The sequence below is a fragment of the Anomalospiza imberbis genome, chromosome Z (genome assembly GCF_031753505.1).
Source record: "Anomalospiza imberbis isolate Cuckoo-Finch-1a 21T00152 chromosome Z, ASM3175350v1, whole genome shotgun sequence".
NCBI lineage: Eukaryota > Metazoa > Chordata > Aves > Passeriformes > Viduidae > Anomalospiza > Anomalospiza imberbis.
In genome coordinates this window covers 15,879,275-15,894,567 of record NC_089721.1, presented here as the reverse complement: position 1 = coordinate 15,894,567, position 15,293 = coordinate 15,879,275, and the positions used below count along the sequence as shown (strand labels likewise).

The 15,293-nt window shown below is 37.5% G+C and overlaps 1 protein-coding gene across 10 annotated transcripts in view; it reads left to right on the top strand.

Moving 5' to 3' along the window:
• Positions 1 to 6,810, top strand: part of ARL15 (ADP ribosylation factor like GTPase 15) — a 262,518-nt gene extending 255,708 nt beyond the window's left edge. For all 10 annotated transcript variants that reach the window (XM_068177293.1, XM_068177301.1, XM_068177294.1 and 7 more), the window contains one exon: positions 2,969 to 6,810. In XM_068177293.1, coding sequence (XP_068033394.1) covers positions 2,969 to 3,121 — 153 coding nt within the window. In that variant the 3' untranslated portion in view covers positions 3,122 to 6,810. The remainder of the gene's footprint in view (positions 1 to 2,968) is intronic.
• Positions 6,811 to 15,293: the final 8,483 nt, after the last annotated feature.

Below are 15,293 nucleotides of genomic sequence, written 5' to 3'. Positions count from 1 at the left end.
TGTGTCAGTCTTTTCACATTTCATCTGTTGCATGTAAAAAATGATTCTTTTTTCAAGTCTAGAAAAAGTACTTGCTTTTAGAACATAATGACTTCTCCTGAGTTGAAGGCAGAAGAAGTTACAGTAAATTGGAAAATATTTTGGTCTGCAAACTTCTTTCTGGAAGTTTCAAAGTCCAGAAAGCCTGCTTGCAAAACCTTGAGGTTTAGCAAAATCCGTTGTGGTATGAAGTTTAAATGAGGAAGTATAGTAACACACCACAAAGTGTCCCTTGGGTTATGAAAAATCACTTCTGTGCCACTTCTGGTTTAGTTAGTTATTATTTGTAAGCCAATTAGTGTTTTTTTTCTAGATTAGTATTAGACACGAGTCATCTAGCAAATCTTTTTTTTTTCCTGCAGAAGGCATGAATGAAATAACTCTTGTGAACATAAGCGGTTGTGTTTTCATGCCAGTATCAAACCCTCACATTTTAAAAAAAGCCACCTAACAAACACTTTCATTTCAGCATTCATCTAGGATCTATTACTGCAGATACTCTGAACTGTTCCTTAGTGTGAAAAATGATGACAGCGCATCACTGATTTAGTAACATTTTGATTATACAGATAGAAGCAGAAAAAAAATGCATTTTGATCAACTTTGGGTATCCAAATAATTTATCTGCAAAATTTGTTTTACTAAATTTGTTGGCATCTGCAGTCACTGAAATATAGCTTAAAGGCATTGTATTTTTCTTGGCTAGAACTTGGTAACTTGTGTTGTATTTGCCCACAAATGCTCAATGCTAGTTACTGCCATCATTTCCTTGAGCATGTGTTTCTACTTTAAAACCCAAGTGCTGTCCTTAAAATGTAATGACCTTCCTTCATATGGCAGAGCTTTAATCCAAGAGGCTGTGTAAAGAAGATTGTGAACTGACTTCAGTGAGCTCCAGGGTCTGATGGCAATAGTCTTCCAGTAGAGGGGGTGTAGTGGACATCCTCTGGGTTATGGGTCTGAAACATCTTAGATTACTCAGCCATATTTGTCAGCTTAACACCAGCGGGCAGCTCTATCCACTAGCTGCACTGACACCTTGCTTTGTTATCTTCCCGTGCAGCTTTTACTTCCTCCCCTCGTGTGACAGTCAGGGAGGCTGCTGCTGGAACAGGCAAAAGAGCTTCCTTGCCTTGTTTTTCCAATACTATGATCAGTGCCATTAACTCAGTGTAGTAATGGGAGTAAATTCAAGTTGCTGGAAAAGTTGCAATATATCCCTTGTAGATATTAGTATTTTGGTTTTTATGACATATAAGTGTACTAACATATCAGATACTAGTGTGGCACTGAGATAGCAATGCTAAAAAGTTGGTATGTTGCTATTAAAATACTGGTTTGTTGAAGCCCCATATATTTCAGCTGGTATAATTTCTAAATTTGTTTGAGGAGAAGTGAATATCAAGTACCACACTTCGTTTTCAAATGTGATTGGTACAATTCTACTTTGATGAAAAGAGATTTAATTTTTTTCACAGTGTTGTTTCTGGGTTAGCAGAAGTTCTTTTCTCAAAACCACCATTTTTTTCCCTAATATTTGTCACTAAACATTCTGGTTGAAATTCCTTTCTAAAAAAATAAGAAAGCCTGCCTGATCATGGTTGAATTCTGAATTATGTGAGTTGATACAACTCAACTTGTTTTTTTCTATTAGAATACATTAATGGATAAACAAAACTGTTGTTTATCAGTAGACACTATAAGAGCTACACAGAGATTTTGCAGTTTGTATGGGCTTTGAAAGCCTTTTTTTTCCTTTCCTCTTTTCATTCCTTCTGTACACAGAGCCTTACGCAGTGTGGCTCCAGTTGCCTGTCTAGGGCCTCTACTGCCTACCATGTTGTGAGTAACCTTTCCTGTAACTGTGCTGTGTATTTATGGCACAGTCTGTGCTAAAAGAAAATTAAGAGTATTTTGCAATAATTACAATTAACAATAATGTGCAAACTAAGTCGGGACTAAGTATTTCTGTTGATATGGACAGTAGCAGGAACTGAGTGATGAAGTTTTGTATGTAAAAACTAAAATTCTATTGGACAAGTCAAACATGAGTAGACTCTTGGGTCAAATACCTTCAAAGACTAAAATTTTAATGAAAACAGTAAACTGTGGGCCAGTATAATCTGTGGGCTGCTGTTCTCTTCTAAGAGACATCAAAAACTTGTTTTGATATTGTAGCTTCTCTTTTGAAAAGTGATTGGAGTATACTACCAAATTAAAATCTTTCCTTTCTCAGTCTTTCTGGGTCTGTGTTTGTGTCTTGACAGTGGTTGCAATGTCAGTAATGATTGGTGTTTCCAAGAAACTGTATCGTGTTTCATGTATAATGCTACTATCCTACTAACATTAGTGTGTTAGTCTTCTACATTTAATTTTAGAAAAACTAAGTAATTTTGGAAGAATTTTAATTTTCATTGGATTTTCTTGGTCACAAAGAGATGCTGTGCTATAGCTCATGTTTGACTGGAATGTTTAGGATCTGTACATTTTTTATGTTTAATTTGTGAAGTTACAGTAGTATGGTGACAAATTCTATATCTTAAGTGTTTACCAATAAGAGTATAATGAAACATATATTTTTAACATTGAAATAAAAGCACCATTTCTTATTTATATTTGCTGGTTTGGATATGTTTTTGAGCACATGCTTCATGTGCTTTGCTGTTTGACTCAAGTCAATTCTTCCTCAGACCTCCCATGCTGTTAAATGTATGGGTAGAATGGTAGCTTCCAAGCACCCCCTAAAGAAAACACTTTCAGGTCATGTCATATAACCTGTGTTATAAGAACAGCTGTGGCTAAGATTCTGAAAATGAATATCTTGATTTTCTACATGTTTTTGTTTGGTTTAGTTTGGTTTGGTTTTTAAGATGTGAGACAGAGAGTTGTCATAATATAATGCATTGATCTCTCTTTTTTTTCTTAATAGATAAAAAAATATTTTGAACTTGAGCCACTTGCACGTGGAAAGCGCTGGATTCTTAAGCCCTGCTCCTTGGATGATATGGAGGCAGTAAAAGACAGCTTCTCCCTTCTAATAAACTTGCTAGAAGAGAGAGACTTCGAACCTTCAAGAATGTGAAAGCCAAGAGAAAGAAGAGGTTCCCACGCATCGCTGTACCTGCTCACTCTGTCACAGCTTAATTACAGTGTAGTATCAAGGCTGAGCTGTGATGTGTTGTTCATACAGAGTTAATGCAGAATGTCCTTTGGTTAAAATAAATGTTCTGTGAATCGGGTACACAGCTATTTCCAGTAAAGTGGTCTACACTACTGAAGTAGAAAGTTCCTCTTTGTTTACCACTATTTCTGCACACTGCATGTTGCTTTCATGCATCGTGATCATCCTTGGTAGAAAAATTTACACGCACAAAAATAACATAGTCCGTAAAGGAGGAAGTCCACGTGTTACCTTGAATTTTAAAAAATAAGTAATTTCTAAAGAATTTATGAGTCTAATTTAGCTTGTTTATTGACCTCGCATTATGGAAAAGCACAGCCACTGAGAACCTTAATAAGATACCTAAAAGGCAAGGAGTTTCATGTTAATGCAAAGGTTATTCCTGAGGTTTTACTAAGTGAAAACACAGTTGAGATGGTGGACTCCACAAGGTAGTTGAGTCTCTTCTAAAATCACTGCAAAACCCTGCCAGAGGCAGTATGGTATTTTGCTGGAAGTTTGCTGGAAAGTAAATTAACAATCAGATGTGCACAGATAACAGTACTTGGGAAATCAGCTGACAGTTGATATAAGTAGAAAGATTTTTAGAAGTATATGAAATATTTTAGAAATATACAGAAGTTGAATAAAGTAATAATTTTCATTGAAAGTAGTTTTCCATAAGAAAAGCAGAGCAAATATCTCTAAGTTCATCTGTGGAGGCTTTATTACTAGTTAAAAGTATAAGTGGTTTTAAATACTTCCTTTATCACTCATTTTAGACTACTACTGTTATTGTAACATTGCCAAGGCATCTTTCCCGTAATTAAGGGTCTTCCAGTGTTTGTACTATACGCTTCTCTTTTCAAGGGGATTATATCTTGTTCTTTCAAGCTTCCTCTGGGCTAAATGTTACTTAGAAGATGAAAAAGTAGTCATTGGAATCAACATTTGTAATACATTTAGAAAACGTCGATTTGGGTCACATATAACACAGTCCACTTTTCTTCTTTCTGTGTTTTCCCCATTGTAGATTTGCAGTGTTTTGTCTGCCTTTTGTTGATTTTTAAAAAACTCATAAACTGATTCTGTCCATTGAAGAAACATACCGGGCCACTGGTTCACAGTGACAACAGGGTATGCGCAGATCAGTCAGTGGACTGGTGCACGCCTTGAATGCTGTGCCTTGTGCATTCAGCTACCCTTGTGCATAAGTGTCTGCAAACACAAACTCGAGTGAGGTGTCATTAGTTCCTCATCAACTCTGCTTCTGTCTTGAAACACACAATGCCTTGTTTTCAGGGCTTTAAGCAACATATCTTTCCACTCTGAGCATTTATCTTCTGTTTTACATTTATTGTAGTTTCTTACTAGTTTATTTGGGGATAAGAAAATAGTAAACATCAGCTTTTGAAGGCTCATAAAAGCCATTTCTCTATTAATTGTAATTTTGCTCTTTGTTAAACAAAATGTTTCTAATAGGTATTCTAGTTTACTTTTCAATTTCCAAGAATTTCTTGCACTGCTTCCACTATTGTGACTGCTTCCTATTATCAAAAAGAAGCTGGGAAAACTGGTAAACTTCTTTTTTAATTTTGAGATGGAATAGGCAGGAAGCCTGAAGGGCTTCCTTGCTTTGTTTTCTCTTCTCTTTCCTGTCAGGTCAATCGTCTCACTGCTAATACTCTTAGAAACAACCAAGAACTGGAATTGTTCATTTTAAAGCACAGAGGAGCCCTGCTTTGATTCAGTTCTCTCTGCACACTTTAGTCAGGACCCAGCTGCCCATCAGTTTCTCTTGTGACGGCTAAGGAGGTTCCTTTCCCTGGATTTAAACAGGAACTGGATCTAATTTACATTTCCAAACTCTCATGTTGCTGACATGAGCTTAAAGGCTACAGTGTCCCCAGATTTCACCAAAGTCCCCAAATTTCTGTATTATTTAGGGACAATGAAAAATAAGCAGGGAGGAGGAGTAGGAGCATTATTTCCCAGAGAAGGCAGGCAGTTTGGGGAAGCAAAATGAGGGATTCCAAGCTTTTACTGCTTTTTCATTGGCCATAAGTTAGAAGATGTGAAATGACATTTTTTTACCATCTCCCCTGCTTTTGTTTAGTTATGGACCAAAAGGTACAGGAAATGAAAATAAGCCCAACTCTTCCATTCTTGAAGCTGTACTTATTTTTACCATCAATGAGTTTGTCTGGTCCAAAAACTTTAGTGGCTCCAAGTTACCTTTTGGCTGTGAGCTCCCGGCTATGCACTGTTTGAAGGTGCTACATAACTAATATGGAAAGGCCCAAGAAGTCCGGGATAATGTGGTTTTGAAGTATGCCAGTGGCCATTTAGACTAGGACCTTTTGATACTTCAGTGTTTTTTCTTTAGGCAAATGTCAACTGCACAGAAGCAGTGATTTTAATTTTCAGAATTATTTTGAGTATGCTTTTTCTTACTAATATAATGATCATTCCTCATCACAGGTTGAAACAATACCTCATAACTGCTGAAGGCTAAGACCAACACTTAACTTTACTTTGAATGTAGTACTTCTGTGGTTTTGTGTTGTAGATGGACTTAATGGATGTGTACCTTTTAAATGTCTATAAACAACTTCACCTTTTTATGAGGGGATAACAATGTTCAGAGCAGCTCATGTCACGCTTTCTTGTCTATAGCGTTGTTGAATGCTCTGACTATGGTAGAATATGTAAGCACCAAGCAGTTTTCATTCAGATAACCAATCTTAACTGCTTTGGGTTTTGTTTGTTTGTTTTAATCTTTTCACATGTGTTTGCATTTAGGTGGAATAAACTTGGGCACTAGGCTCTACTTTCCATGCAAGTTCATTAAGGAGTGAACACTGTCTTTAAAAAAAAAAGATATTGTGCTTTAATGTTCTTTAGCCATCTGTTAAATTACTTTGTGTGTATATGTGTGTGCGCCCACACTGGGCTTCTTCTCAGACCTGTGGCTGTCTGCAGTGTCTCAGCCGTCAGAATGAAAACATTATCAATCAGTATCCAACAACAGCTGGTTTTGACAACCTTCTGTCTGCTGCCTAATGCTTTACAACTCATCAGTAAGGCTTCTTTGTCTGCCCACTCTGAGCTGGTAATTTTAACTGCTTCATGTTGTGTCCTGTACTTGTACTTTTAGCATTTGTATGGCTTAAAAGTTCAGTCTTAGTGGGTTTTGATATTCTTTCTTGCTGTATAATGCTCCATGTGTATCTTAGCTTGCCTATTCAAATGTGCTATACAAAAATCTGTGATGTATTATTTCGTTTAACTTCCTGCATTTCATTATATTTATAGAAGTTGCAGATTTTTGTACCGTATTACTTAATACACTTGCCTTTTTGTAATGGCAATTAATTTATATTACAAAAGTTTGTATCTTTACTGTAGTCAAAAGTATTAGTTAACTGCCATATTATCTTGACTTTATACTAAAAATACAGTATCAACAGAAGCTGACCCAGTCAAGTGGTCAGCTGCTGACATGGGGAACTTGTACTGTTTGTGATTTATACATGATTTCCACTATCAAAAAAAAAAAAAAAAAAAAAAAGAAAGAAAAAGAAAATAAAATAAACACTGTGTAGAATTGACTTGATAAGTTTTTGTTTCTTGAGTAAGTAGCCAGTTTATGACTATGGCATATTACCTTGATTTGGATTCTTCAATGTAAATTATTACTCATAAGTGAAAACAAATACTACTGTGTAATTATTGGTACATCATATGTAGCTGCAAATTCACCTACATATATATGAAACAGAAGCTTCCAAAATCAGCTGATTTCTTCCACAGCAAGATGTTTTTACTCTGGAAGTATTTCTGAAAGATATTGCAGGTTTATTGATGAAACAGAGATTGGAATAATCCCTGCACAATTATTCCATAATATTAAACTGAGGGACATGTTTATGTGACTAGAAATTCTTTTTAAATAAATGACATGCCAAAGTACATATGCAAAACAGAAGTTACAGAAGCTGAGCAGGAATATATTCTGGGAAAAATAGAAGCTTGCTGAAATGGCTCAATGTTATCCTGTCAAACACTGTTTGAGTAGAAGGTGCTCTCAACAATGCAAGTTGTAACAGCTGAGGGAAGAACACCACTGCTAAACTAGACTGGAGTTGGTAATGCAGTTACTGAGGTATGCTTTTCTCATGTCACTGTTTTTTAAATCTGCCTCTTAACTGAGACCAGGAATGAAATTAAAGATTTTTAAACTGAGAATTCTTTTTAATTCTTTTGTTTCATACAAATAGGAACTGAAAACCAGCTAATCATGCCTCATTTGATAGCTCTTAAAAGAATTTTCATTAGCTCATTAGCCCTTTGACCTAATAGTTTAAACAAATAAAAACATCTGTTTGTGTCAGCTGTAGGGTTAGTCATCTAGGGCCCAGGTTAACATGAGGATAAGAGAGAGTCCCATAGCCAATATAAAAACAAAACCCATACCATTTTCAGCATTTGTAGTTGAAAAGGACACCTGAAATCAAGTAGGCTGTACTGAATTCTGTTAGGTGAAGAAACTGAAGAAGATCATTACCCTTTTCAATCCTCTGCCCTCATGAGTGAACTAATTTCATTGTGTGGGTTTGACTGAAGTTTCATTTAAATAGTTCTGAGACATTTATTCTTAATTCTAGTGGTGTATAATGTATTTTAGCTATGTTTAGAGAAGCCAAAATAGGCTATATATAGTGATTGTTCATTATAGATTAATTTTATAGGAAAAGGTAATATGTGGTATTCTGGTGGGTTTTAATGGGATATATTCAGGACAGCCTTGCTTGTGGAGGGTGTGTTTGTGCATCAAACATGTTCAGCACTTCCATTTATAATGTCTTAAATATACCTTAATTTTTTAATCACCAAGTCTCTCTAGGAAAAGCAGATATGCAAATGTCAGTATTGGTACCAGCATCAGTCTGTGGAGCTCCAGTTACCTGTGGCAATAAACTGGGAGAGAACAGAAGTATTCTAATCTTGTCAGGTTTACAGAAAACCCAACTGAAATAATCAGCAAAAGGCCCAGTAAATGTCTGGGATGATTATGGCAAAAGAGACACTCTTCACCTGAAAATAGCCTGATCTGCATAATATTCTGAGTTGGAAGGAACCCACAAGGATCATTGAGTCCAAGTCTTGACCCTGCAAAGCACCTTCCCCAAGAATTGGTACCATGTGCCTGAGAGCTTTGTCTAGAGGCTTCCTGTACTCTGTCTCGCTTGGTTCTGTGACCACTTCTTTGGGGAGCCTGCTCCAGTGCTCAAACACCCTCTGGGGGAAGAACCTTTTCCTGATATCCAGCCTAAACCTCCCCTGACACAACTCCAGGCCATTCCCTCATGTCCTGTCACTGGTTACCACAGAGATCAGGGCCTGCCCCTCTGCTTCCCCTCATGAGGAAGTTGACTGGGATGCAATCTCCCCTCAGTCTCCAGGCTGGTTTTGGTAAACAGCTTATTTGTAATAAAAAGCTGTTGCAATTAATTTTTAAGCTCAGAAACATATTCTTATACATGAAAAAGCTATATCTGTAACTATATTTATGTATTTGAAAACTGGCCACTTGCTAAGAAGCAAGAGTCATGAATTGTACCTAAAAATAACAACAAATAAAACCAGCCACCACAGTACTTCTTTTTTCACCTATCACCTTGCAAAAGTGAAATGCTGTTGTTTATTTTATTACCATGCAATGTAACTATAATTTATTGCATTTCAGTGTGCACTGGAAAGCATTTGTATGTAATAAGAAAAAGGAGACAAAAAATCCTTTTGTGGTTTTGCAACTTCCACGTATGAAGAGCTGCCATCTTTCTAAGGAAGCATTGGACACTGAAGGACAGGAACTTTGTAACTTCATTATAAAACAGTGCCAGCTGAAATGCTAAATCATGGAAATCCAAAACAAAAGGTCTGGTCAAATGTTGTTCAAATGCATAATCCCAGAGATGGTAGGCAGGAGAGAGGAAATCATGACTTGCATACGAATGTTGGAAAACTAAAACATGTTTAATGGTTAATCACACAGCAAAGTATTTGGTGTTTTCACAATATGACAGTCTTGGATTAGGAAGGTTGATAGATATTTCAGGATCAAAAAGGCATCCTGTAAAAAATGTAAAGAGTCTAATTTTATAGTAGGTTGCATTTTGGGCTTGTCAATTTTGACATAGTCCCTTGAAAGCAATAATTCCTGCTGTGCATTAAAGCTGGCACTTTAAAAATCTCACATATAGAAATGCATCCATTTTGTGTTCTGTTAACATACACTAAAATAGCATTTTCTGTCTTTTGTCACCTTCTCATTTATTTGAAAGCACATATCCTAACATTTCCTCAGAGAAACTTATATTCAGATTGCTGTATTATTGCAACTATCAAAGACCCCATTTCTGACAGTATCAAATTTTAATGCTTGTGAAAACAAATACCTGTTTACAAAACTACATAAGAACTATTTTATTATAGCATTGCCATGTATGGTATTTTTGTAGGACCTGGAGATTCAAGATGTGAATGGGATTGGCACCATTTAAAATTAACACTGATTAACTGCAGTATCTGGAAAATATTTTTTTCTTTTTTTTTTAACAGTGGAATGAAAAATGCAATATCATCCTTTTCTCAATATCTATCTTGCTGCAGAGAAGAAATTAGCGCTCGTTTTCAGTAACATGAGTTATAACAGTATTAGTCCACTTTTAATAAATTACTTTGCCAACTAGGTAGCTGTAATCCTCTCTGGTTTACATGGGTGTCAGGAGTGAAAGAATTGAATTGAACTTCCTTCAATTATTTGAAACTAAGGTTGATTTTTAAAAATGCTAATTGCCTTGTCTAAAATATTTTTTGCATGGTTTGCAGGAGTGTGACTGATGCAGGAAAGTTCACTTTTGCCTTTAAGATATAGAGCATGACCTTTTGGTTACAGTAAATACAGTACTGCAAGTCTGTGAAAGTCATCACATATACTAAAGGTATTGAGACCATTTACCTCACATTCCTTTCTATTAGCTTCCACAATTAACATGATCCACAGCTGAAAAAATAATTCTGGATGTCAGTGATAAATGGGGTAAAATCGTCAATCACTGAAGTTGACAGTATTATTTTTAAAAGATATTGTAAACAAATGTTTACCCAAAGATAGCAGTATGTTGCTGAGGCTTTTTTTTTTTGGAGTTCTCTCATTTCATTTACATGACATGCTGACTTCAGGGCTCATTCTCAGACTAAAGAGAGCTTCTTTTCCTTTTCTTGATTTTTTTTTAAGTTTCTGGAGAACACCAAACATCTATGCACCAAAGTCTTTTACCTCTTACCAGGAACATTCCTGGTAAACTTCTGAGATCTGAGACAGAATATCAGCTTAAAAATGCGGGAGATGGATGCTACATCAGTTCTTTGTTTATTTGTTTTCTTTTCTTGGTATGGTTTATTTATTTTCTTTTCTTGGTGCAGACCTGAGATTTCAGTTCAGGCCTGTCTCCACTGAGAGGTGCCTTTAATATAGGATTATACTATTATGGGCTATATAAATATCTTGCCTATTTTTAGCACTTGCTTTTGATCTCTGAAGAATTTTAATATCAAGGTCAAATATGGTGGTTTCATATGTAAATGTATTGGTGACATAGACATTTAAGAAAATGTATGCAGTGTTTGTAGATTAGAAATATCTTGTCTTCTAGGTTCTCAATAATGACGACAAATCCTCTATTACCGCTGTGAGATGGTGAATCTTGTTCTGTCTGCTTATGAGAGATTCAGAAGGCAGTTTTGCTTTTAGGTTTTGGTTCAAAGCAAATTATACTGAAACTGTTTTTTCTTTCAAGTGTGGTATTTTATACTATGTAGATACCAGTGATTAGCATGTTCTCAAGCACTTGGTCTGTGAGAGCCATTTTGCATCTAAACTGATTAAGGCCTGAGGAGGTGTTCACTAGAAGTCAATGTTTCCAGTTAGCGACTGGATCCTTTTAATTTCTGCCTGCTATAACATTGTTAAACCCCTTGATGTTCACACCTGTTTGCACATCTCTCTCCCATGTCACACAAGTGTGCCCTTGGAGCGGTTGTTAACACAGATCTGGAATTCCCCTGGCACCCAAGAACCAGTTCATTCATGGTTGTCATGAGATACAGTATTGTGTTCTTTCTTCATCAGAGTATGCATGAAGGCTCATTTTCTCATATCCGCTTATTTTGGGTGGGAACTCTTGTTCATGAAATAATTGATCTTTGATGCTGGGTTTATCTTTCATCAAAGCAGGGACTATTACAGGAGGATAGTTCTGAGACTCTCTTTTATGATCAAAATTACAGGTTACAATACAAATAGCTAGAAAATGTAACTGTTAGTAGATGGCATTGAGTATAATTAAAAGCCAAGATCAAATGTGCCTTGCTCCAGCTAACTATGCTGAAAGTTGATTCTCATTAGAAAAAGTTGCCAAAATTAGATAATGTCTGGTTCAGCATAAGGAATGCATAAGGTGAGCCTGGTGAGGTGTGGGCCACCATTCTGAATGGCACTGAGGCCTCCTTAGGGATGGCCATCTGCCTCAGCCTGTGACCCATCAGCTGTAAGATACTTGTTTGCCACAGAGCTGAGGGGAAACACCAGTTTGAGGAGGCTTTGGTAGCAGTTCTGCCTCACCAGGTAATGCCAACCCACGTCCTCCAGAGCCGGGTGCTGATGACCTGCAGTGGCTGCTGCAGTGGAGCCACTGCTTGCTAGTGGTGCCTCTGCCATGGGAACCCCGGCTGGCTTGTCAGGAACGGTGTGGAGTTTACAGCCAGGGACCAGCCATGCCTGGCTTACCGAGACAAGCACTTTCCAAGGTGACGGAAGAAATACTGAAATGGGAAAATCACTGCTGGTGGCATGCCTTCACACCTGTCATGCTGTATTACAGTCTCAGTCTTTGATTATTGGTCCCATAAAGGTGTCATTTTCTTCATGTTATTAAAGCAATTACAGTTATTATACTTAATTTGTCCTTTCCGAAGGGAGCAAGAATAAATGAGGGAGGATTTGCATACAAATTGAGCCTTATGTGGGGGGAAATTGCAGCAGGTGGTGCGGCTGTGAGGAGATGTCATACAAGGAGCATGGCCAGAGCTGCCCTCCTCCGCAGCCCTGTGCTGGTGACCCTTTGAGGAATGTCTCACAACTGTCTGGTGGATTCATTTGAATGAGGGACAGTTTGGCTCACTGTCATCCTGGGCAGATCAAAGCCTGTGCCTTGGCTGGCTGCACGGACAGAGGAGGCATGTGAAAGATCTCCCCACCCCCAGGCGAGTCCTTTTCCCTGGCACTACTCAACCCTCCCCACTGTTTCTTGCAGGGACATGCCCCATTCCCATGCATCCTGTCACAGGCTACCATGAATCGCTACCATAAATAACAAAGATGCTAATTTTTGGAGTGCAACTCTATGAACTTCTTCAAAAAGCATTTTTGACTGTAATCTGTTCCATCAGAATCCTGTTTTATCTCTACATCTTCATTTGTTACTCAGTACTAATCCTCATTTAATGCCCTCTCAAGCATTCCCCTTGCGTACAAGGTTTTCAAAAGCACTTTCCAATATGTTTCTGCATTCTTAGTGAAAACAAACAAACTTACAAATAAACCTAGATGTCAGGATGTTCAGATAACATACAATGTGTTTTTATTTAATGCAAAGAGATACAAGAAAAAAGACATGTTGACCTCCCTCCAGTAAATTTTCTCAAGAACATTGCAAAATACATGTAAACTCCCTTGGCCTTTTCAACCTTTCCAGATGCATCACTCTCCTGGGTAGTTAGACAGATGTAGAATCAAGTGGGAGTGCAGATAAGCATGTTGGATACCACCACTGTGCTGAAATATGTAGACCTCCATATGGTAAGGTAAATGCCATCATTTATTTCCCCATTTTAAAGTTTCCTATGAGGAAACTTAAGCCGTATCTGTGGTTACAGAACAAAGAAAAAATCTTGTCTACATGCATTTTATAAAATATCTCTTTTATGTAATCATTTATGGGCTGTGATAGCTGGAGCACATAAATTGTTTCAGTATTTATTTCTCGTTCAGAATTGTTTGGATTTTTCTTCACCTGTCAAAATGACTTGCTTCTATCGAGGAGTGTCTATATTCTGCATGTCTATATTCTGTGGTTACTTTAAGGCTGCTACAGTATATCAGATTCAGTTTCTTGAACTAAAAGTTATAGAAAATTCAGAGAGAAAAATATTACCAAAGTAACTCAAGAGTCCTGTAGGAAAGATCATTGTATATGAGAAAATATGTTGAAAACCAATACAATATATTACACTGATGTTTCAAAGGAGGCAAATATGAAATTCTGTTACCGGAACTGTTTTAGTGTCAGATATGCATATCTGTTATTAACTTTATTTTGAAATTTTGCCATCTATCCTCATTTCTCTGTATGTCTTTGTTACACACCTTTCCAAACCGCACATGGTCTGGTTTAGATGCCCAGTAAAATTCCCTGTCCTCCTGCAGTTATCCCAAATGTCAAAATTAGGTCATGACTGGCCTACCTTCATGCTAAAGCAGTTTATCAACCTTTTGATGGGGACTTACAGCTCCCTGTGGTGCTGATGGTCTCACAAACCATTGGGGTTACACTTTTTCCCCTCCATCTGTGAATTTGCTGCATATCTGCAGCATTTACACAGCATGGAATGAGTGTCCAGTGGATGAAAAGTCTTCAATGAATGAAAAGACAGGACAAAAATATTTGGAGCAAGAGAGTATTTCCTTAGCTGAGAATGAGTGCAGGGTGAATTTAGGAGATCTATATTACCTGTCTAGAGAGGATGATGAGTATCACCTTCCCTTACATAGGACAAATGTAGTTCAGAAACAGAGGCTTAGTTTATTGGTCCATTACCTTCAAAACAATCCCCTAATCCTTGGTCATGGTATCATGGATGTGGGTCTTGAGGATCAGGCAGAAGAGGCAAATTTTTTCTCTCTGGCTGGCCTTGTCACTCTCTATGTCTTTTTTCGCTAGGTCAGGCAGGTTTAGTTTTTTTTTTTTCATCTCAAGGCCATTGGGCAGTTTCCTGAATTGTTAGGTCTGGCACCTGTCCAGAAACTGCCTAGTTCAGAATACTGGTCCTCATCTTACCTATTGAGCTAAAAGCATAGAACCAACTAAACTTTTCTAGATTTGCTGCTTCATTTCTTGTCTTCAAGATCCTGAATAAGGCCCCAACATGCAAAGGATGTGATACCTTCTATTTATACAGCCACAAGTAACTATGAGGTCTGGGAATGCCTTGAGCAGTGACTTGGCTGCAGACAACATCTTCTCCATGGAAGGTGGTGTCTGTGGCACAGTTCAGCACAGAGGCTGCCTAACAGCACAACTTAGCCCCCTTAATAACATGGCACAACACCATGGCACATCTGCTCAGACCACTGCCAGATAACATCTAAAAATAATTCTGGGAAATATTTTCTTAATTGACTGTTTATCTCAGATTCTCTTCTCCTCCTCTCAAGCAATTGAAACCTTGCTGTGAGAAAGGGCAGTTTTTACAATTTTACATACAACGTAGTGTGGAGAGTGGTAAGGATGTAGTGTTCTCCTTCAAGGATGCCAAGTTTTGTCTGGAGCCTCCCACAGAATCTCCAATGTCTATTGGATATGAGCTGAGACCCGTTGTGCTGCTGTTTTCAGACCATCATCTCATGAAGAGCTGTTTACAGGTGTAGGTAATAGATTGAAGCATGCATATTTTCAGACAGCAACTGCTGCATGACCTGTAGCTATCTTGCAATCCAGACAGAACAACAGTTAAAACAGATGAATTTGTGTCAATATTTCCCTGTTTTTATCTAGGTTTCATGGAGTGCCTTTGAATGTCTGTCTGGGCAGTACTAGCTCTTAGCTCTCTAGGGAAGATGTTTTGTCTGATATAGTGATCTGTTTCTACCAATTCTCTTTCAGACACCAATATTTAATCAGTGCCATAGTTTTGTGTTGTTGGAACATCCTGACTTAGCATCATTATTCTAACTATAGTGTCCTTTGTT